At 38.5% G+C, this 24,033-nt stretch overlaps 1 protein-coding gene and 1 long non-coding RNA gene across 6 annotated transcripts in view; one reads left to right on the forward strand and one right to left on the reverse strand.

Moving 5' to 3' along the window:
* The window catches only part of LOC123848095 (histone PARylation factor 1), a 33,885-nt gene extending 10,451 nt beyond the window's left edge, over nucleotides 1–23,434 (reverse strand). For 4 of the 5 annotated variants that reach the window (XR_010409631.1, XR_010409630.1, XR_010409629.1 and 1 more), the window contains exons 1-6: nucleotides 23,286–23,434; nucleotides 19,704–19,863; nucleotides 17,251–17,440; nucleotides 15,819–15,917; nucleotides 5,134–5,284; nucleotides 722–809 (exon numbers count right to left, since the gene is read on the reverse strand). Coding sequence is in view for 2 of the 5 variants with exons in the window: in XM_064585290.1 (XP_064441360.1) it covers nucleotides 722–809; nucleotides 5,134–5,284; nucleotides 15,819–15,917; nucleotides 17,251–17,440; nucleotides 19,704–19,863; nucleotides 23,286–23,333 (736 nt within the window). In the remaining 3 variants the exon portion in view is untranslated. The remainder of the gene's footprint in view (nucleotides 1–721; nucleotides 810–5,133; nucleotides 5,285–15,818; nucleotides 15,918–17,250; nucleotides 17,441–19,703; nucleotides 19,864–23,285) is intronic. The other variant, XM_064585291.1, reaches the window with a different exon arrangement.
* Nucleotides 23,435–23,503: 69 nt separating this feature from the next.
* LOC135363672 (uncharacterized) overlaps nucleotides 23,504–24,033 on the forward strand; it is a 206,467-nt gene continuing 205,937 nt past the window's right edge. Inside the window, exon 1 of the long non-coding RNA XR_010409632.1 lies at nucleotides 23,504–23,656. This is a non-coding gene — a long non-coding RNA (uncharacterized LOC135363672). The remainder of the gene's footprint in view (nucleotides 23,657–24,033) is intronic.

A 24,033-nucleotide genomic window follows, 5' to 3' on the forward strand; every position in this document is an offset into this window, starting at 1 on the left:
TTTGATTTCCTTCTAAATTTTATCCTTCTTGGAAAAGGATAATATATAAGAGAATGCCAATAGGGATGTTCCAAGTAAGAAGGGAATAAAAAGGAGAGGGGAAAGAGTTAAGAAGTGATTTTTTCCCCTCTTTTGTCAAAATAGCAATAATTAGATTTTGTATATAAACAGTCCATTTTCAGAGTTTTTGTACTTGTAAATGAAGTAGTTCAGGATCTTGGGCTTCTGAAAGCTAAGCAGTCTTACATACAGATGAAGAAATTTTCACAAAGGACTAGATAACCACACACTATTTCAAGAATTATTTTGTAAGTTGACTATAATGTCAAATGTCTGAAATAGTTCAGAAAAAGTAACCCAGGCAATAGGTTAAAATTCTTTAAACTCTTAAAATTACCATATTTTGAGCCCTATTAGGCAAGCACTGTGCTAAGAACCTTACATACTCTTTACACTCCAAACATCCCTATATATGAATGGTACTCACCATTATTAACCATTTTAGAGATGAAAAAGACAAGGTTTACCAGTAAGGTTAAGTAATTTGCTTAAGGTTACACAGCTATAAACCTAGTTTTAATTCAGGCCTGATTGATCCTAAAACTTGAGCTTGCTCTTTATCCCTAAGATCTAGTGACTGTCTCACGAAAGGCATACTTACTTACCTACTTCTCAATACAAGGAAAACCTTCCTCATACATTTACATAAGAAATACATTACCATCCGTTTCAGGGAGCTCTCTGTACCCAACATCATTTTTATCTACTGGGACAACCAAGCCTGCACCATGAAAGGTCTTTGTCACAACCTAAATAAAAAAAATAAATACAACTATTGGTAAACAGACAAAATAGACATGGTAGATAGATAAAATCAACAAACAACAAACTCTCCAAAATAAATGTACACACACAAACCCTCAACATTTATGTCAAAATGTAACATTTAATGACATTTCATTCAACCTGGAGTCCACCACCAAAGTTTAATATTATTTCTTCAAAATCAGTAAAGGTTAAGCACATGAAGAAATGATAGAACAGTGAAACTGGCTTTTACTAATTGCACTCAGGCAGAAGTCCACACCCTGATTTGGGAAGGAAGAATGCTAATGCATCCTATTATATGAGGCAAGCCAGAATTTAAGTTTTCTCTTAGGTCACTGTATTTTCTAGGTAGGAAGCATAAGGAACTGAGCCTAAAAGGTCAAGGAATAGTTTTTGTTAGCAGGAAAATGCCACCGGACAGAATTCCTCTCATCCATCTTGCCAAGTTCAGGGCCTCCATTTTTACTTGAAAAATTCAGGCTTGTTTTTGCAAATTTCCCCAAAGTAGGGCAGTTTCCAGTTTTGTGGTGCCCTTTACAGAAGCAAAATAACATAACCAGTGATCTTTTATAGTGGTAATCTTCAAAGGCAAGAACAGGCCCAACCACAACCACCACCATAACCCTTCCAGTCTACATTCTTTTTATTCACAGTAGTGGTATTATTCTTAGGTCTTTCCTTAACAAAACAACTACTTCAGATATTATGCTTATTGGTGCAGCCCAGTGAAAACTGCCAAGACAGAAGATGGACACAAGCCCAAAATTAGCTCTTCATTTTAGTCTTCTCACCTAAGTCTCTAGATTTTTTTTAAAGATTTTATTTATTCATTTGAGACACAGAGATACACAGAGAGAGAGAGCATGAGCAGGGAGAGAGGCAGAGGGAGAGGAAGAAGCAGGCTCCCCGCTGAGCCAGGAGCCCGATGTGGGGCTCAATCCCAGGACCCTGGGATCATGACCTGAGCCGAAGGCAGACGCTTAACCATCTGAGCCACCCAGGCGCGGTCCTAAGTCTCTAGATCTTAAAATCTGTTTCACTCAGATGACCCTAATCTCTTGCTTCTTTCATTCTTTCGTAAGTAAGAGAAGGGACAGATTATTCAAAATAAGTTCTCAGATAACAGCTCACCATTTGGAAAAAACAAAGTCATAGTTATATCTTACTCTTTATAACAAAGTAATTTGCAGTTGGATGTCAGGATTAAATGTAAAAATAAAACCAATGAAACCTCTAGAAGGCAAATATTTTTAATAATTTTAGATTGGAAAAGGAAAAGACAGACTTGACTACGTAAAATTTTAAAAAATCAAATAAAAATCAAGAACAAAAGATACTGATAAAAAATATCTGCAATATACATAACAATAAAAATAAGATTAATGTCTTTAAACTATAAAGGAGTCTTACAAGGAAAAAACACCCAACTTAAAACACAAATAAGAAAAGGTGAATTCTAACCCTGACCGAAAAATGGCCAAACTTGAGACAGTTCACCAAAGAAATACAAATGGCCAGTAGATAAGTGAAAAATATTTAATGTCCTTTATAATCAAAGAAATGCTAATTAAAACAATGACTTATCATTTTACATTTATGCAAGTGGAAAAGACCAAAAGGGACTGCTAATACCTAGTTAGTAGTGGCAAAGGTATGGGGAGAACAGGCACTCAATCGTTGCTGGTGGGAACGTAAACTAGCTTCACTCAGACAGGGAGTTTTGCAAACAAAGAAAATAAAAAACTCCACAAAATGAAAAACCAGCAAAAAAAACAACATACACAGCCACTCTAAATCACTCTGGACCTGGCAATACTACATCTAGTAATTTCTTCTAAGGAAATAAATAAGTGTGCAAAGAAAGGTATAGAAAGTTCTATGTGGCAGGATTTGTCTTTGTGAAAAATTTTAAGCAACCTAAGCTATGAACATAGAATAGTGCTCTGCTGCCATTCTAAAATTTATGAGGTGGGTCTTCAATTTAGCAATATGAAATGATAATCATAATCACAAGCATAAAAAAGCAGGTCATAAAACAGTATTGATAATGAGAGAAAAAACATCCAGTTACTGGCTTATTTTCTCTTCCACTCAGGCTGACACACAACAAAACCATGGGATGTCCCTATTTTCATATTTTTCACAGATGATTAACTGCACTAATTTTCCATAAAGAGGTAGCAATTATTAGCAAAGCACCAGAATCCTAGTTTTATTATGAATAATAGAATTACAAATTTAGGAAAACCCTGTGCAAGGGTGGGGGATATACTGAGGCACCAGAATCAGAGGATGAAATGATGGAAGGATGTATCCTCATTTTATAGCAACATTAAATCAGTGTTCATTTTTAAACATGAAATCTAGGTATAAAAAAAGGGTAAAGTGGCATACGGCCAATAGGTAAGATGGAGTGGAAAGAAAGCTAAATACCAAACATGTGAATTTAGGTTTCAGGTCACTTATGATTTTAAACAAGGAACAAAGCCTCTGTAAACCCTGATTTACTGATCTATGATACAGGATAATAATTCCTCCTTTGTTTGAGGGTTTGTTGTAGAGGTTGAATGAGGTAACTCGTAAGGGCTTTGCATTCCAAAACACCATAAGGTATCAACAGTATAAAAACAATTGTTTCTCGCATATTATATAGTGCACTATTATACGAGAATGGATATATTACTCTCCTACGTAAGGACAAAGTCACTAACTAATATACGAATGGAACTGAATTTTTCGGAACTAGAAAAGTAAGAATTAAATGAATATCCGACAATAAAAGAACAAACTTCCTTTTTAATAGAAAAGGAACAAAAAGCAAAATCACCAACCGGTTGTCTTTGGGAGGATAAAATCACAGTTGTCTTTTAAGGTTTTTTTTTTCTCTTTATATTTATGTTTTTACCAGTTAATTTTGTGAACGGAAAAAAATATGTACTAAAAAGAAACCTCATGGGGAAGGGAGCTAGGATAAACATACCTATGAAATTTAAACTCCAATGTCATCTTCTAGTTATGGGGAAGAATTAAGGAAATCTCATCTGAAATTATAATTGATGGTAGAAAAATAAAATAAGGTTCTGATGAAAGAATTTGTTATCAGCTATTCTGTCTACAGAAGTACAGTATTTAGTCAAGATAAATTAGGAATAGATAAGTATGAGGCAAGAAATGGCTCATTAGGTGGGAGAGGCTCCCTGTGGAAACTAGGAAGGTAAATGGCAACATAACATCTTGAAGTAATTTAAAAATGTCCCCACTGAAGTGACATTCATTCAAATGCAGTTTTAGAAATTATTTCTGGCCTCTAGGACTAAAGGAACACTTGCTGAGACTGCAGTTTAGTGACTATAACTTATGTGATTATCATGCCTGCGGCTGAAGTAGGATTTTCAATAACCAAATACACAAAACTACTTAGTTACCAGTGTCAGTTTATCCAGGAATAACTAGTACTTAATTTGGCCTAGAACTTTCAGATGAACCAGCCACAGCTGATAATGGTTGGAAACTGGAGTGCTCTCATTGCACACTGATAAATATCCTTCTTTACCAGAGGTTATAAGAACAAAATCCTATAGAATTCTCATTTACCCCAAAGCAGAATTCTCCTATGTTGTCTGTCAACTTATTCTGAAATTTTTAACTTCAGATCCAAAAGGATCCAAGACCCAGAAGTCTTTGCTGTTTATAATACACTCCACTCACAATGCAGGTGTTAGGAGAGATGCAAAAGGAAATGCTAATGGGACCAATAAGGGAAAAGGAGACAGGACTGCTTAGACACACATTTGCTGCAGAAAGTGAGCAAATCTCAATACACACTGTCTTCCAAAAGGGAATTACCTTTAAAGCCCTTAACTAAACCACTCTAAGGCATACCTTCACAAAACTACTCCCCCAAAACACCTTGCGCTAAATCAACCATCCTTAGCTATTCAAGAAATTTAGGTAAATACTATGCACAAAGCTGCTTTCACTCAATTCTATGAGATGAATAACTGGTAAAACAAGATGAAAAGAGTGGGAAGTCCTGGCATGAGCTAGCAGCCAGAGCAGCGCTATCTGCTCGCGTGCCTCAGCCTGCCTAACAACTTATGAGAGCCACCCAAGCCCTGCTCCGATGCCATCCTTCTAGCAATCCAGAGGCTGGACAGCCCTGGAGGGAGCCCCTGACGGGTGACATCTAGCTCTCCTCAGGATGGGGCAGGAGAGAAGGATAAGGTGTAGGTGGGAAGGAATCAAGAGAGGAAAAAATCCTATTAGGTAGCAAAACAGTCTGAGACTAACAGATTTAAACCATACTTTCTTATCTCTCTGTTTCATCTTCATGGTTCTCTGTTCCAGTGGGTACCCCAGTTCTCTGGCTGCTTCTGTTAGTTTCTCATCTATGTTTTTCATGAGACTAGTTTTCTTTTTATCTGTTACTTCCTTAAGTTTTTTCATCAGAAATAATCTGAAAAAGAAGTAAAAGCCCTCATTATTATGCAGGCCCCTGTACTAAGGACGTAGACCTTGGGAAGTTAAGGGAGTACATTATAGACATCAAATTCCATGCAAGAGAAAAACTGCAGAATAATTACCAACAGTTCTCTCAGAACCCCTAATAGACTTCTTCCAACAAGAGAAAGGCAATTATTAATAAAAAAGCTATCAGTCACAGAAACAGCAAACATGATTCAAGTTTGTATTGTCCCTGTAATGTCTATAATAAAGATATAAAACGTATTTCAAAAGCTGAGATTCAAACCAATTTTAAGCCGTATCACTTGACATTAACATATGGCATACTGCTTTGGAGAAGTGTGGCATAACAGAGGAAAACAGTATGTAGATACCGAAAAGAATTTTTTAAAAAGAGCCAGAGGATACTTAAAATACTTAAGATCAGCAGATTTTTTTCAAATGTTATCTACAAATTTGTGTTAAGGTAAATTTAGAAACTACAAAAGGAAATCAAAGCTATTTTATAAGCTTATACAAAAGCACAATCCAAAATAATTTTATTTATTTATTTTTTTAGAGAGAGTGCACACAAGCAAGCATGGGGAGGGGCAGAGGGAGAAAGAGAATCCCAAGCAGGCTCCATGCCCAACACAGAGCCTGTCGTGGGGCTCATCTCATGACACTGAGATCACGACCCAAGCCGAAATCAAGACTTGGATGCTTAACCAACTGAGCCACCCAGGCACCCCTGAAATAATTTTAAAGTATGTGAAAAGTACAATACATTAATGCCAGTTACAGAAATAATTTCATGTTTTATCATAGGCAGGTTAAGACTTTGCCAGCAGAAGAAGGTCAAGTGTAAAACGGAGAGCTGGAAGCAGCACTCAGTTGGACACAGAACTCAAACCCCTTCCTCTATAGCCACCTCTAGACACCCAGGAGGAAACTTGCCTCTCTTCACCGCTAACATTTGACAGTTTGCTACAGGCTGGGCACTGTAAAGAGCCTAGAACATTTAGAGTGGGTGCTATTCTTATCCCCATTTTACAAATAAGGAAACTGAGTCACACAGGATTATCAACCTACCCAGTTCATAGAATTAGTATGAGTAGATTAAGTGCACAGAATCCAAGACCACCAAAATCACTGTCTTCAGATTACAGTACATATATTACACCTAATGTTACCTTCAATCTTAACCAGCTGTATATCAAGAGAATGTATTTACATTAACCATAACAAGCAAATTGATTATGTCAGGCCTAGGTGAATCAATCTTTATGTCTTCCTTACCCTGTCTGGCATATGGGCATATAGGCCTTCAAGTACTCTGTGCCACCTGTTTTCATACTTCCATGCACATACTATTCCCTTGCCTAGAACACCTTTCTTCACATTCTTTTTTTTTTTTAAGATTTTGTTTATTTATTTGACAGAGAGAGACAGAGCAAGAGAGGGAACACAAGCAAGGGGAGTGGGAGAGGGAGAAGCAGGCTTCCCGTGGAGCAGGGAGCCCGATGCGGGGCTTGATCCCAGGACCCTGGGACCATGACCTGAGCCGAAGGCAGACGCTTAACGACTGGGCCACTCAGGTGAGACCTCTTCCCATTCTTTTAGTAAGTTCTTATACATTAGAGGTAAATATCTTTTCTATGTAAAAGGTCTAGGTAAAATATCCTTTCTATGAAGACTTCCACCACTATTTAAGGCACTTAGTAGTTGTCTTCCTGTACTTATCCCATTATTATGACTATTTCTGTATCAGTTTATTAAGTTTTGATCTCTTGGCTTCAAACCTACCCTCCAATACCCTGCTTTGTGATGCTTACAGTTGAAATATGCAAACTGAAACAACCACCATGAACATTTTATACTCTGTTACATTAAATCTGCTGGGATATACCTTGGACTGAATGAATCCTTCAGTGGTCATTTGGAAAATATTGGTTCAGTAAGTTATGCAGATCTTACAAATTTAAAAATTTTTCACTTTATCAAATTCTCTCCATTATAGAAATTGAAGATGACACAAACAAATGGAAAGACATTCCCATGCTCATGTATTGGAAGAACAAATATTGTTAAAATGTCCATACTACCCAAAGCAATCTACAGATTTAATGCAATCCCTATCAAAATATCAACAGCATTTTTCACAGAACTAGAACAAACAATCCTAAAATTTGTTACAGAACCACGAATGACCACAGATAGCCAAAGGAATCTTGAAAAAGAAAAACAAAGCCGGAGGTATCACAATTCCGGATTTCAAGTTATACTACAAAACTGTTGTAATCAAAATAGTATGGTACTGGCTTAAGAATAGACACAGATCAGTGGAACAGAATAGAAAGCCCAGAAATAGACCCAAAATTGTATGGTCAATTAATCTTCAACAAAGAAGGCAGGAATATGCAGTGGGGGAAAAAGTCCCTTCAACAAATGGTGCTGGGAAAACTGGACAGCTATCTGCAAAAGAATGAAACTAACTGGACCACTTTCTTACACCATAGACAAAAATAAACTCAAAATGGCTTAAGGTCCTAAATGTGAGACCTCAAACCATAAAATTCCTAGGAAAGAGCACAGGTAATAATTTTTCTGACATCGGCTGTAACAACAGCTTTCTAGATAGGTCCCCTGAGGCAAGGGGAAAAAAAGCAAAAATGAACTACTGGGACTACATCAAAATGAAAAGCTTCAGCACAGGAAAGGAAAAAATCAACAAAACTAAAAGACAAGCTATTGAATGGGAGAAGATATTTGCAAATGACATATCTGATAAAGGGTTGGTGTCTAAAATATATAAAGAGCTTATACAGCTCAACACCCAAAACACAAATAATCCAATTAAAAAACAGGCAGAAGACATGAACAGACCTTTCTCAAAAGAAGACATACAGATGGCCAACAGACACATGAAAAGATGCTCAACATCACTCATCAAGGAAATGCACATCAAAACTACAATGAGGGGTACCTGGCTGGCTCAGTCAGAAGGGCATGTGACTCTTGATCTTGGGGTTGTGAGTTTGAGCCCCATGCTGGGTGTAGAGATTACATACACATATACATACATACAAATACACGTACATAAATAAATAAAATGAGATACCACCTCACACCAATCAGAATGGCTAAAATCACCAACACAGAAACAAGTGTTGGTGAGGACATGGATAAACAGGAACCCTCATGCACTGTTAGTGGGAATGCAAACCGGTGCAGGCCCTGTGGAAAACAGTATGGAGGATCCTCAAAAAATTAAAAATAAAATTACCATATGATCTAGTAAGCACACCACTTGGTATTTACCCAAAGAACACTAATTTGAAGGGATATATATACCCCCCTATATGTTTACTGCAGCATTATTTACAATAGCCGAATTATGGAAGCAGTCCATGTGTCCATCGATAGAAGAATGGATAAAGAAGATGTGGTACATATATACCATGGAATATTATTCAGCCCTAAAAAAGAATGAAATCCTTGCCAACAACATGGATGGATCTAGGGAGTATAATGTTAAGTGAAATAAGCCAGTCAGAGAAAGACAAATACCTTATGATTTCACTCATATATGGAATTTAAGAAACAAATGAACAAAGGGGTAAAAAGACAAACCAAAAAAACCTAGATCCTTAATTATAAAGAACAAATGGATGGTCACAAGGGAGGTGCTGGTGGGGGAATATGTAAAGGGAATTAAGAGTACACTTATCTTGATGAGCACAGAGTAATATATGGAATTGCTGAAGGACTCTAGTACACTTGACACTAATATAACGCTATGTTAACTACACTGGAATTAAAATAAAATTTAAAAAATAAAATATTCTCTCCATTATGTCATAATGTGAAAAAAAAATCTCATTAAAAAGTTTTTAGGTAATGAGAAGTGATCAAGTTCACAATGGTGGCTACACCATTAGAGTTAAGTTTCCTTAACTCTAATTTTTGCTTTTGAAATCTTAAATTTTATCACTGACAACAAATATAGTCACAGTTGTTTTCTTGGCTCATTTGAGAAAATGTCTGCCAAATACCCATGTCAGAACATCCAGTTTGTCAGTCACTCTGTCAAGTAAGTGAAGTTCAGCTCCCAACTCAATCTCACAAGACCATTTTCCTTGAGACAGACCTTAACATTTGAGTATGCAGATGTGCTTTCCATGTACTTCCCATTTCATCACATGAAATGTTAAACAAATGTGTGTACTCAAAGGTAGAGATCTAATATCTTTACTGCTTCATCACTGAGCTTCTTAAATGACATTCGCATTATATTACTGCTGTGAGTAATACAATGACAACTGCAAATCTGGTGCCACCGCCTTGATTTCTGCCAACGTACCATCAGTATTACCCACCATTACCTTTGTGCCACTGGTGCAAAAATGACATATTATCACAAATAGTTTTGAACTCACAGGCCTGGTAAAAAAGTGTTAGGCACCTCTGGGAGTCCACACACCACTGTTTGATAACTGCTGTTTAGATTATGGCTGCAAACCTGAATATGTATCAGAATCTCCTGGATTACTGGTTAAAAGTACTCTGAGCTTGACACGTCTCCAAAGGCAAGGGAACCAAGGACAAAAATGAACTATTGGGACTTCATCAAGATAAAAAGCTCTGCACAGCAAAGGAAACAGTTGACAAAACCAAAAGACAACTGATAGAATGGGAGAAGATATATGCAAATGACATATCAGATAAAGGGCTAGTATCCAAAATCTATAAAGAACTTATCAAACTCAACACCCAAAGAACAAGTAATCCAATCAAGAAATGGGCAGAAGACATGAACAGACATTTCTGCAATAGACAGATGAAAAAATGCTCAACAGCACTCGGCATCAAGGAAATACAAATCAAAACCTCAATGAGATACCACCTCACGCTGGTCAGAATGGCTAAAATTAACAAGTCAGGAAACGACAAGGATGAGGGGAGAAAGAGGAACCTTCTTACACTGTTAGTGGGAATGCAAGCTGGTGCAGCCACTCTGGAAAACAGTATGGAGGTTCCTCAAAAAGTTGAAAACAGGGGGCGCCTGGGTGGCTCAGTCGTTAGGCGTCTGCCTTCGGCTCAGGTCACGATCCCAGGGTCCTGGGATCGAGCCCCGCATTGGGCTCCCTGCTCCGCGGGAAGCCTGCTTCTCCCTCTCCCACTCCCCCTGCTTGTGTTCCCTCTCTCGCTGTGTCTCTCTCTGTCAAATAAATAAATAAAATCTTTTAAAAAAAAAAAAAAGGTTGAAAACAGAGCTACCCTAAGACCCAGTAATTGCACTACTGGGTATTTACCCCCAAAATGCAAATGTAGTGATCTGAAGGGGCACCTGCACCCCAATGTTTATAGCAGCAATGTCCACAAAAGCCAAACTATGGAAAGAGCCCAGATGTCCACTGACAGATGAATGGATAAAGAAGATATGATGGTATATTATATAATGGAATATTACGCAGCCATCAAAAAACGAAATCTTGTGATTTGCAATGACATGGATGGAACTAGAGGGTATTATGCTAAGCAAAATAAGTCAATCAGAGAAAGACAATTATCATATAATTTCACTGATATGTGGAATTTTTTTTTTTAAAAGATTTATTTATTTATTTGAGAGAGCGAGAATGAGAGAGAGTACATGAGAGGGGGGAGGGTCAGAGGGAGAAGCAGGCTCCCCGCCGAGCAGGGAGCCCGATGCGGGACTCGATCCAGGGACTCCAGGATCATGACCTGAGCTGAAGGCAGTCGCTTAACCAACTGAGCCACCCAGGCACCCTGATATGTGGAATTTAAGAAACAAAACAGAGAGCCCTCAAAAAATTAAAAATAGAGCTACCCTATGACCCAACAATTGCACTACTGGGAATTTACCCCAAAGACACAGATGTAGTGAAAAGAAGGGCTATACGCACCCCAATGTTCATAGCAGCAAGGTCCACAACAGCCAAACTATGGAAAGAGCTGAGATGCCCTTCAACAGATGAATGGATAAAGAAGATGTGGTCCATACATACAATGGAATATTACTCAGCCATCAGAAAGGATGAATACCCAACTTTTACATCAACATGGATGGGACTGGAGGAGATCATGCTAAGTGAAATGAGTCAAGCAGAGAAAGTCAATTATCATACGGTTTCACTTATTTGTGAAACATAAGGAATAGCATGGAGGACATTAGGAGAAGGAAGGGAAAAATGAAGGGGGGGAATCGGAGGGAGAGATGAACCATGAGAGACTATGGACTCTGAGAAACAAACTGAGGGTTTTAGAGGGGAGGAAGGTGGGGGGATAGGTTTACCCAGTGATGGGTATTAAGGAGGGCATGTACTGCATGGAGCACTGAGTTTTATGTGAAAACAATGAATCATGGATCACTACATCAAAAACTAATGATGTATGGTGACTAACATAATAAAATAAAGTTAAAAAACAAAACAAAACAGAGGATCATAGGGGAAGAGAAGAAAAAAATGAAACTAGATGAAACCAGAGAGGGAGACAAACCATAAAAGACTCTTAATCATAGGAAACAGTTTTGAGGATTGCTGGAGGGGAGGAGGGTGGAGGGAATGGGGTAACTGAGTGATAGACATTATGGAGGGCATGTGAGGTAATGAGCACTGGTTGTTACAATATAAGACTGATGGATCACTGACCTCTACCCCTGAAACCAATAATACATTATATGTTAATTAAAAAAATTATAAGCACATATTATCAATAACTATTGTAATCAATGGAATTTTGAACAAATATAATCAAGAAAATGAAATTAAAAAAAAAAAGTACTCAGAACTTATGTCTGAAAATCACTGCCTATAGTAATAAATCCATATTACCCAGTATAGCAAGGTAGGGTGGCAGAAAATGTGGGGGCAGCAGGCAAAAGGAAAAAAGATTATTTAACAAGTTGACCCATGATGAGGTACTGGCCACATTTATTCTTTTACTAAGTACCAAATGTTTTACATTGTTTTGGGGCCTGCACAAAGTAAGCATTCATTAAATGAATGTTCACTCATTTCAAATGTTCATTTAAACTTAATTAAAATTATAGAAGTATAATTTTGGGCTACATTTAGATATACTCATAACACGTATTTTAAAAAGACATTCCTGAGTCCTAGTCTAGATGTACTGAAGTGGCATCTCTAGAAGTAAGTCCTGTAGAGCTCAAGGTAAAGTACCTTTAACCAGTAACTCATGAAGTTCTGATACACAGGTTTGAAACCATTAACTAAATATCAGTTATCAAAGAATGGTCTGGGGACCCTGTGGGGTCCCTGAAACCTTGCAGGAGGTCTGTGAGGTCAAAACTACTGCTACAATCATTTTAGAGGGGGAAAAAAAAATGAAAAGAAAAAAATTCTTAATTTTTGTGGTCCAAAGATAAGTATTTTATAGACCATATGAAAATGGAATCATCCATATTCTTTTATTTGACCTCTTCACATAATATAATAAAAATCTTTCCATATCAACAAATCAATAACCTGGTATTATAGTGTACTGACATTCCATATTTACCTAATTTTCCCTATTTCTGAGTAGTGGTATTTTCTCCAGTTTTTCATTTTTATAAATAATCTCTAATATATACATATACCTGTGTACCTGTCCAAAATTTCTTTAGATAAATAGCGAGGGGTGCCGGGGTGGCTTAGTCGGTTAAGCCACTGACTCTTGATTTTGGCTCAGGTCATGATCTCGGGGTTGTGGGATCGAGCCCTGAATTGGGCTCCGTGCTCAGCGTGGAGTCTGCTAGTCCTCTCCCTCTGCTCCTCCCCGACTTGTGCACGTGCACACGCTCTCTCACTCAAATAAATAAATAAAATCTTAAAAAAGATAAATAGCTAGAAATGGAATTGCTGATTTAAGGATATAAATGTTTACTTAGCTCAATACCTGGCAATGTTAATTATTTGTCAAGAAATCTTTTTTTTTTTTTTAGGATTTTATTTATTTATTTGACAGAGAGAGAGAGAGCACAAGCAGGGGGAGTGGCAGGCAGAGGCAGAGGAAGACGCATGCTCCCCGCAGAGCAGAATGCGGGGCTCGATCCCAGGACCCCAGGATCACGACCTGAGCCCAAGGCAGACGCTTAACCGACTAAGCCACCCAGGTGCCCCGAGAAATCTTTAAAAAATATTTAAATAACCTTATTCCAACTGCTCTCTATAAAGGCTGTTTTTTTTTTTTTTAAAGATTTTATTTATTTATTTGAGAGAGAATGAGAGAGAGAGAGAGAGCATGAGAGGGGGTAGGGTCAGAGGGAGAAGCAGACTCCCTGCTGAGCAGGGAGCCTGATGCGGGACTCCCGGGACTCCAGGATCATGACCTGAGCCGAAGGCAGTAGCTTAACCAACTGAGCCACCCAGGCACCCCTCTATAAAGGTTTTAATTAACACTTCTACCAGTAAGATTTCTTACATCCTAACCATCAATGAGTATTACCATCCTCTAATCTTTACCAATTTTTGCTGGCTGAATTTGTATTTCTTTGGCTATTATTATTTTTAAAGATTTTATTTATTAATTTGAGAGACAGAGCATGAGCGGGGGGTGGTGGGGATAGGGGCAGAGGCAGAGGGAGAAGCAGACTCCCTGCTGAGCAAGGAGCCTGACATGGGGCTCTTTCCCAGGACCCTGAGTTCATGACCTGAGCCTAAGGCAGATGCTTAACTGACTGAGCCCAGGCACCCTTTTCTTTGGCTATTATTAAATCTTACACAAAGAGAACCAGTTTCTCTGGGCATAAAAATAATTTATTACAAGTGGTCTTCCTTAAAAAGACCTTATTCAGGTTGATACAGAAATAAACTAAGTGTTCTCATTAGTTCATTTAAGAAAAGGAAGGAAATAACATTAAGTACTCAAATACTTCCTGGTCGTCACCTAAATTATAAATTAATCACCAATGTTTTTTGTTTTTCTTTTTTCCTTTTGTGTTCTCCAATAAGCTAAAAAACAAAACAAAACAGAACAAAACAAAAACCCCGAACAGTCTTGGATTATTTTAGACAACCACTGTATCTTTCTTTTTTAAAAAGATTTTTAGTAAGACTAATAGACTAATGAAAAATTAGGCATTTTTGCATGCCCAAGTATTTGGAGAATGAATCAATTATTTATGGAGCATCTATTACAGGGCAGGTACTGCGCACAAGGAAAAGTCTTTCTGCCCTCATGGGACTTGTATGTTAATGTGAGAGACAGACAATAACTATAGTTTCTAATAAAGATACCACCAATTTAAACTGAATAAATCTAAACAGCTTAAAAGAGTAATAAATTATAAATAACAAGAAACATTTTATAAAAAACTTAAGAGGTATCAGGAGACAAAGAACTGTTTTTGGACATCTACCATACAGTTGCTCTTTTGGATACATGGGTTGGTATGTAGCAGTCTAGAGGGGGCACTGGCTGACTTAGTTTAAATTCTGTTTACTGCAAATTGGCACTGTTAAGTCACAGAGAATGTAAGTCTTTTTTAAATAGGGTATTAAAAGACGTCACAGAAAACATGGCCTACTTATAGCTAAGTTGACAAAGATGGCTTTCTTCATTTTATTACAACATGAACCGCCCAGCTGGGGTGAGAAGCTTCAAATCATGTCTGTGGCTGGCAGAGTGTGGACTGGCTCACGAGGCTCCACTCCGAACCCCCTTCACAGAAGAGCTTGCTACACCTCCCAGACTACTCTTCAGCTCAGGCTCCATGTGGGGCCTAGCTTCTCTCAAACAGAAACAATTCCTTGAAAACTGAAAGGCAGGAAGAGATACTAGGTGGAGACTGTGTGTCTGTTTTTACCAGTGAGTCCAGTTAAGGGCATCCGAGGTTCTGCAGCAGGGGCAGCGGAGATTTCAGCGCCTGGTCCTTAGCTTCCTTCCCAGTGAGAGACAGAGACAGGGCACCCCTCTTACTACCACAGGTTAAATCCAAGACAGTGTGGTCCTAGAGCCACTCACGGCAGCGGACCTTGACTTCTCAGCTTCCTGGTGGTGGCAGAGCGAGCCGGTGCTGCCACACAACCGGCGCTCCGGGAGACTCAGTCAGCTCCACTGAACCTCCCAAGGATTTCAGGAGCACCTGACTTTTTTTTTTTAATTCTAGTGTAGTCAACATATAGTGTTATATTAGTTTCAGGTGTGTGATTCAACAATTTACAAGCACCTGGTTTTACTGTATTAAATCTTTGTTAGAACAATGGGTTCTTATAATGAACTCTTGAGGATGCTGTTTAAAATGTCTAAAAAAATCTTTTGGTTTTGCTATGGGACTAATGAAGTCAAGATAAAGTAATCTTTTCCTTAAATAAAATAAGTAATTACATAAGAGGTATTTTTTTTGGTGAAAAGTTGCAGAAGTGTGGATAAGAGTATCTGCAAAAGTCATGGACATGATCTTTAGAAATCTAAAATTTTGGAGTTACCTCAATGTCCCTCAGTGATGGACTGAGAGAGTAGTATAAAAATTGTAAACAAATATTATAAATAGGAAAGGGATTAAAATATTTTCTTACTTGATTGCAGCAAACACATTATCTCCACTTTGAACAATTATGCAGTTTTTCTTTGCTTCATTTGTACCAACATATACAGGAAGTTCATCAGGAGAATCCCTGTTTAAGCAAAAGATATTAAAAATTTAGCTGCCCATAATCTATCTGGCAAGTAGAATTTTAGGCTTATACACAACAATTTATGTCTGTAGGTTTTTAAGAAATTGGGACAAATTTGCCAGGTTCCTAAGAAACTTAAGCTCTAAGTTTCTTAGGAATATCTACAACAAATCTTACTTATATAATAGATCCTAAAATTAAAATTCTTAGACCTAGTTACTTTTATACCTAAATACAAAGAAAGGGGGAATAAGGCCTGTCAAAAGGAGGGAAAATTATATGCGATCCTCTCTACCAGTTTTATAGTCTGTGGACAAAAAAAAAAAAGGTGGAGAAACTATATATATATATATATATATATATATATAAATCCTTTTATTTTACAATCAAGGAAACACTGAGAGATAAAATGACTCAGCCAAGGTCCTAGTAAGTTAATGGCAAAGCCAAAAGCAGAATTCATATAACTCAATCCTCAGCCCTGTGTGCATTCTATGGTACCACAATCCTTCTTGCTAGGCATGTTCCTTCTACTTCCTCTATTATCCTACAGTTAATCCTTAAACAACAGCATCTCTACTGGTAGAAGTGGACAAGGTATTTTTATCTCTCAAGCTACTTCTATTTCTTAACATTCCAAGCATCTTGCATGTATCCATTTAATCCTTTTTTTTTTTTTTTTTTGGAGAGAGAGAGAGAGCGTGCACAAGCACAGGGAACGGCAGGCAGAGGGAGAGGGAGAAGCAGACTCCCCGCTGAGCAGGGAGCCCGATGCGGGACTTGATCCCAGGACTCTGGGATCATGATCTGAGCCGAAGGCAGACGTTTAACCGACTGAGCCATCCAGGCACCCCCCCCCCCATTTAATTCTCTTAATATTCCTGTTAGGTATGTACAATTATTATCCTCATTTTTACAAGAGGAAACTGAGTCACAGAAAGTCACAATGACTAAAGATGACCAGCACACAGTCTCTCAGATAATAGAACCACTCTGACTCCAAAGCACATTCTTAATTCTATGGCCCCTGGAAGCACATGGCTAACTTAAGTGATGGCAACTCCAGATTATCTTCCTTGCGCTAAAAGAGCGCTCCCAAACCCAAAAGGTAAAAAAAAGTTTATAACCACAAAGGAAAAACCAGTGAGGTTCAACTTAAAGAGTTCACTCATCCTAAGGCAGGTTAGAATGGTAATATCAAGAACATCAGATGCCTATGTATCCACCAATAAGAGGAAAATATGTCCTTCATCTTGGGTGAGTCCAGTGAATGTCTATTCATACTCACTAGAAGGCCCAGTAGCTGCATTTTAGAGAAGAAAAGATCCTTTACCTGAAATACCCCATGTGGAATTGAGTTTTATTATCTCCAATAATAATGGTCTGGAACTCAGGAGGATCATAGTAAAATCTCCAGTGAAGGTTAAAATTCAGGCTTGCTGATTTTTTCTTCATTTTATGTTTTCCGGCAAGGATATCATAAGGACCCACTAATCGAAGTCCAAGGGTTGTGGAAAGTGAATCTATAAATTAAGTAAGTTTATTTAGACAGAAACTTTCTGAAGGCAGATAGGAAATAATGTCTTTTATTTGTAAACTATTTCTAAGCAATTTTCTTAAAAAAAAAAAACGCTTCCAAACTAAAAGAGCTTCAGTTACATTTGAAGACAGTTATAAATACTCAATGAAAAATCAGAGCAATGAAAATGTGGCACTTACATTTAAGATTTTCTATTAAATTTATCACTGATTACATTTCAAACATACTGCTATTTCTTATTTTGGCCAAAGTAAGACTGTTTTGTATTCTCATGGGCACATAAGAGCTTCGAACACTTACCTTGTCTCATTACTATGTTGTTGTTAGCCTCAAATATTTGTAGCACACCCATATTAAGGGAGAGACAAGATAGACAGTAAGTGAATGTGCATTAAGTAGGGTAAACAGTTTATTTAATAAAAAATGTATTTAATGAAAACAGTCCTTTCTCTTCCCTCTACCTCAGCTAACCATCACTCTCAATTCCCTTGTCTCTGGCCAACCCTCATCCTAGATGATTCCATCTTCTTTCTCCCTCCACAGATCACAAAGGGAGATTGCTAAATAAAACCAGAGTCATGGAATGTAAGCGTCAAACGTTTGTGTTCAAAATATGCTTTTATAACATCAGATGGGTCCTTGTTGCTTCTTTGTGAGAGAATAAGCACTCCAGGCAGGACCTGGATATGTGAGGAGGTGGGGATGGAGAGAGGAAGAAAATTCTTCGAAGCGGTAACATCATGAATAAAGGCCTAGAAACAGTTTATTTAGAAAGGGGAAAAATAGTTCAGCTTTGCTGGAGCTTAGGATAGCATACACCAATTTCTAAAGCAACAAAAAAACCTAAAGTCACCCATCTCATTAGCCTACAGGTAACAAAGTTAATAGTCTGGTATACAATAACAATGTTTTCCTCCCTGTATGAATATATATAAATATAGAGATTTTTTTTTTTTAAAGATTTTATTTATTTATTTGAGACAGAGAGAATGAGAGACAGAGAGCACATGAGAGGGGGGAGGGTCAGAGGCAGAAGCAGGCTCCCCGCCGAGCAGGGAGCCCGATGCGGGACTCGATCCAGGGACTCCAGGATCATGACCTGAGCCGAAGGCAGTCGCTTAACCAACTGAGCCACCCAGGCGCCCAATATAGAGATATTTTAAAGGAAGCGATGCTGTTTTGTAATTTTTTTTTGTTTTCCATTCGTCTTCACTTAAATTTTCTGATTATTTTTCCATGCCATTAAATATTTTCTCATAATTTCTAATAGCTGCATGATATTCCATTGATAGACATTTACTGCTTCTAATTTTTTTACTCTTCTAAACAATGCTCCAGTGAATATCTTTAACTAATACATGGTTTTTTTGTTTGTTTTTGTTTTAAGTAGGCTCCAGCATGGGGCCAACATGGGGCCTGAACTCACGACCCTGAGATCAAGACCTGAGCCAAAATCAAGAGTTGGATGCTTAACCACTGAGCCACCCAGGCACCCCTTTGCTAATAATACATGTTTGTGCAGTCATGAATATTTTTAGACAAGTTGCTGCACAGTTTAAGTGTTTTACTATTATGCCAAAATTCATTGTTATCTAATCCACACTTCCATCAGTAGTATATGGGAGTACTTCTCTCCCACCTGTGAAAACACGTGAAAAGTAACTTTGTCACAACCATTATCAGTTCTTTGTGCACCCTCTCAAAGACAGTATAAGCACAGAGAAAGTACATAAGAATATGTGTGTCGTTGACTTTTTAAAAAAATACAAATGGTAGCATACTCTATACATATTTTGTTTCTCACTTGAAATATTTCAGGCACAATATTTTATCATTATCTAAAATCTACCTTGTTCCTTTAAAACAATGAATATCCACTGATAGATATATTAATTATGGGCTTTAGGCCATTTCCCATTTTTGTTTCAATAAATATCACTGAACATAATTTTTAGTTCACCTAATCCCTAAGTTCCTAGAAGCAGAACTGCTAAGTCATACTAAAACTCCTGCCACCTATCAAAGCACTTGTTTTCTTTCAAACCCTCATCAAAGCACATTGTGAAATTATTTACCTTTGCCAGTATAACAGGTGATAGTCACATATTATTATAGCATTATTTTATATTTCTCTTAGAAACATCTTTGAAAAAGTTCATTTTCTGTGAACTGTTAAGATCCTTGGTCCAGTTTCCTACTGTCTTTTCCATTGGTAGAAGCAGGAGAATGATTCTGGAGCAACTCACCAGCTGGCTTTTCAGGATCAAGCTCTTCACAGAACTTCCAGAAGTGATAGAAATCTTCAGGCAGAGAAAGCTTATAATGATTTTCTACTTCTTTTCGAAGGTCACTGGAGACATCAGCTTCACAGGATTTACTCTTCTTCACATCAACTGTTTTTTCACACTGAAAATCAGCATACAAAACTTTGTTTCTCCAAAAGTTAACACTATTGCTCATTTTTGTTCACCCAACTCTGAGAAACATGTTTTCCTTAAAACTCTACAAATGGTACTTCTGAAAAAATCTGGGGATTCTTTTGGGCAAAGAAAAAAGGAAAACAGTGTAATACAGAGCAGTCAAGAAGGATGCACACGGCAAGTCTTTAAATGTTTCTCTAAGATAACGGAAACCGAAAATAAAAAACAAGTATAAAAGAAAAGGTGAAGAACAGGAAGAATAAGGAATAGGAAGGTTTTGCCTTCTTTGGGTAAATAGGTCATCATCCTTTTTTGTTTAAATAGATTCAGTGATCACACCAGAAGCCAACTGTCAGAAATAACTGGATAAAAGGGGATTTACCAGCTAAAATAATTATTTCAGAAAAGGCCCTTTAATGTCAGGACTAGGTTATTAAACTCAATCTCTAATATTTCTGCAATATGTTCATTGTGTAAGTACACTAGGTTTTATAATGCCTATTTGATAAATTTCTATGAAGATAAAATGCTGATGGGTGCCTGGGTGGCTCAGTCGGTTAAGCATCTGCCTTCGGCTTGGGTCATGATCCCTTCCCAGGATCAAGTCCCATGTCAGGCTCCCTGCTCAGCAGGGGGGTCTGCTTCTCCCTTTCCCTCTCCTCCTTCTCTCTCTCTTAAATAAAATCTTAAAAAAAGAGATAAAATTCTGAGTTGGAGGTTACATATCTGTAGTTTTGTAAGTAGCAATCAGTTTTCTCTTTCTAGGAACCTAGATCCTTTCTTTTTGGATTAAGTTTCTTCCTTTTTATTCTTCCTTTCCACCTGTATCAGTGCTTCTCAACCAGGAGTGATTTTGTCTCCCAGGGGACACATGCAGTAATGTCAGAACTTTTTAGCTCTCACAAATTTAGGAGAGGGTGCTGACATTTAGTGGAGTAGAGAGAGGCCAGGGATGCTGCTACTAAGCATTCTGCAATGCACAGGGTTAGCGCCCTTAACAAACACTTAATCGGGCTCAAAATGTCTATAGTGTGAGGTTGAAAAATTCTAGATGTTTCCCATATTTATATTCTTCCATTCTCCCAGCAGGCTCAAGTTTATTGATGTTACTTTATGTATCAAAGTCTACCAATATATCTATGAATTTGATGACATACAAGAATGTTCTTGGATAACACTGTTTCTAAGAGCAGAAAAGAGAACAAATGAAAATGCCTATTGACAGGAGGATGCAAAGTTAAAGGATTTCAAACAACTGAATATTCCGCTTAGTGAAAAGGAAATAGAGCCACACAATACAGATCAGTCTTAATAGTATACTGTTGAATGAAGGAAAAAGGTCCTTGAAGTTTATATGTAGCACGATAGCCTTCTTAAATTCAAAAACAACAAATACTGTTTGTGATAAAGCTATAAAAAGGAGGCAAGGGAAACAAGGATGAGGATGGTAGCTACATAAAAGGGGGTGACAGGAAGTTAGGCAGAAAAGATAGGTGAGGAACACATGTAGAGCTATTTATTGTCAGGGTTTTAGTTCTGGGGTAGGGCAATGGGTTCACAGGTGTTTTTTATATTATTAAATAAGGTAAAAGAGGACCATGCATTGACCAATAAACAGTTTATTATGCCAAGGATTATAATGTGTCTGAGGTCATAAAAAAATTAAATTGAACAAAAAGCCTGCTGAAATATGGATGCTGATAGTAAGTAACAGTAAAAACTGTAAGTAATAATACTAAATAATAGTTATTACACACTTACCATGTGCCAGGTCATTGTTCTAAGCACTTTCTGTGAATTAACTCATAACTCCCTTATGAACTAGATACTATTATCCACATTTTACAGATGAGAAAACTGAAGTAACTTTCCTTAGGTCTAGAAAGTGGAGGAGCAGTTAAACCCCAGTGGGCCGGCTGCAAAGCACAGATTCATCCACTTAATGCTGCTTCTCCAGTTACATACAGAACAGTAGGAACATATCAAGTGCTGAGCTATCCTCCATTATGTTTTTATAGCAGTCTTTGGTTAGGCTTTCAGACTGGTTCAAACTTAAGATGTTAGAAAGAAAAGCCTTAATCTATCTTGCTGAAAGGCAGTTTTTCCTAATGACTCTTGACCCTTCTTCTTTCCAGCTGTCACCTTGGGGAAGTTACTTAACCTGTGCCTTATTTTCTCATCTACAAAAAGGACGTGTAGTACCTATATCACAGGGTTGTTAGGAGGAATAAGTTGTTGGTAAAAACACACAGAATAGTCGTAGCACATAATACTGAAATGCTAGCTTTAGCTATGGCCTCTATAGACTAATTTTCATCTTTGGGTATTTTATTTCTAATACTATCACTCAGTCAAAGCAGTTTATAGCAACTTCAATGGGAAATAAAGATTTTTTCAGCTTTGTCTTAACTCACACATTATTTCAGCATCCTCAAATCCCCAATAACTAGAATTTAGGGCAGCTGTCCCCTTCATAGGCTATACTCATCCTTTATTCTTTACCTAGAAAGCATGTCCCAATATAAGCAATGTCCAGAACAGGGCCCTCTAACAGTTAATTAAGCTCCCTGACACTGTGACATTGTCCTGCTCTATCCAGTTTATAATACAGACGGAGTAATTCTGAAAACTGTCCTTATCACAATGACACTTCTCTCCTGCCTGACTGTCCTAATTGCTACAGCAGTAGTTATAGAACTTCTGAAATCGTATAAAAGAAAGTATGAGAACGTGCACATACTTTATGCCCCCCTCCCCCTCATTAGTGCCTTTATGATCAGGTCCTTCTTTCCCATCTCCGACTCCAGCCAGGCCCAATCCCGCTGTACCCAAACATCCTCTATACTTATTTCTATTTCTTATCCCTTATGTCTCCTTTCTGCCTTCAAGAGCCATGTCCAACTTGAATTGTCCTAAAAGATTTCTTTAGCAACCCCCTGGGACTTAGATCCTCCTTCAGTGTTTCCACGGCACTTCTGACACAACAACGTTACAATGCCAAACAAAAAAATTTACAGTAAAATATATATTCACTGTGCCCAGCTTCCGCGGGCTGGGGGCTGTACGTGGGGCAGTGGCGGCACGATGCATCTTGAAACCGCGGCGCCCGGCACAGTGCCTGGCGTATAATCGGTTTCCAATCAATTTGTTGATGGTTGAACGAATGAAACATTGGTTGTCTTAATCGGTTTCCCCAGGAACCGCACCGGGAGGACGGCAGAAGATGCCAAGGCGCTAGTTCTTTGCTCCAAACCCCAGCAGAGCGGGAAACAGCGGCCCTGGCTCAGACCTCCGTTCCGGGGCACACAGCAGCCACTCAATGATTACTGGATAAATGCAACGTGCTGCCCCTTGGTGCCTTATCACCCAAAGCGCCTTGCGCATCCCACACATCCTCTGTAGCAGTACCTGCTGCCCCTCCCCGCCGGGCCTGCGCTTCCCGCCGCCGCCGGCCATTCTGTAGCTGCCGTGCCAGCGAAATCCCGCGTCTCGCCGTTGCTTCCGAGCGCCGCCGACTGCTTCCGGTTCAAGAGACTCCCATCTGAGTCCCTGCGCAGCCGCGGCCGCGCCAGTAAAGGGGAAAGGCTTCGCCTGTGCCCTGCCCCGCAAGGTCCGAGGCGGGGCCGGCGAAGCTCCGCCCACTCGCGCGCAGGGTCTGAGGGCGCTGCCGCTGGCACGCCGCCTCCCTGCCTCCCCGCGCAAGTTATCGCTGGGGGTGCTCCTGAGACCCCAGAGTCCTGAATTTGGATCCGTTAAGGTGGTCCGGACGTCCTTCTCAGGTGTTTACTAGTGGCAACACTGGGCCTCACCCAAACCCTCGTTTTTCCTTGATTTGTGTATATTTAAAAGATTAATCCTTATATTCCTCTTTTCCATCTCTCCCTCCTCCACTATGCTGTTATTGCCTGACACTAATTCATCCTTAATTATCTCTCAGAAGGAAATCAGTTTCTCTCATTGTTTCTTTGTAAATCTTGTTACAATTTGGATCGTGTTTTCTACACCAGAACCATCAACATCAGCATTCTGAGGAGAGCTTGTTAAAAATTCGGAATCTCGGGCTCTATCCAGACTTACTGATTCAGAATCTGTATTTTAGCAAGATCTCCCATTGATTCCTTCTTTTTTTTTTTTTAAAGATTTTATTTATTTATTT

This window comes from Mirounga angustirostris, unplaced genomic scaffold, assembly GCF_029215605.1.
Source record: "Mirounga angustirostris isolate CCGP_5_RB_7025 unplaced genomic scaffold, mMirAng1.0.hap1 SCAF_2, whole genome shotgun sequence".
Taxonomy (NCBI): Eukaryota; Metazoa; Chordata; class Mammalia; order Carnivora; family Phocidae; genus Mirounga; species Mirounga angustirostris.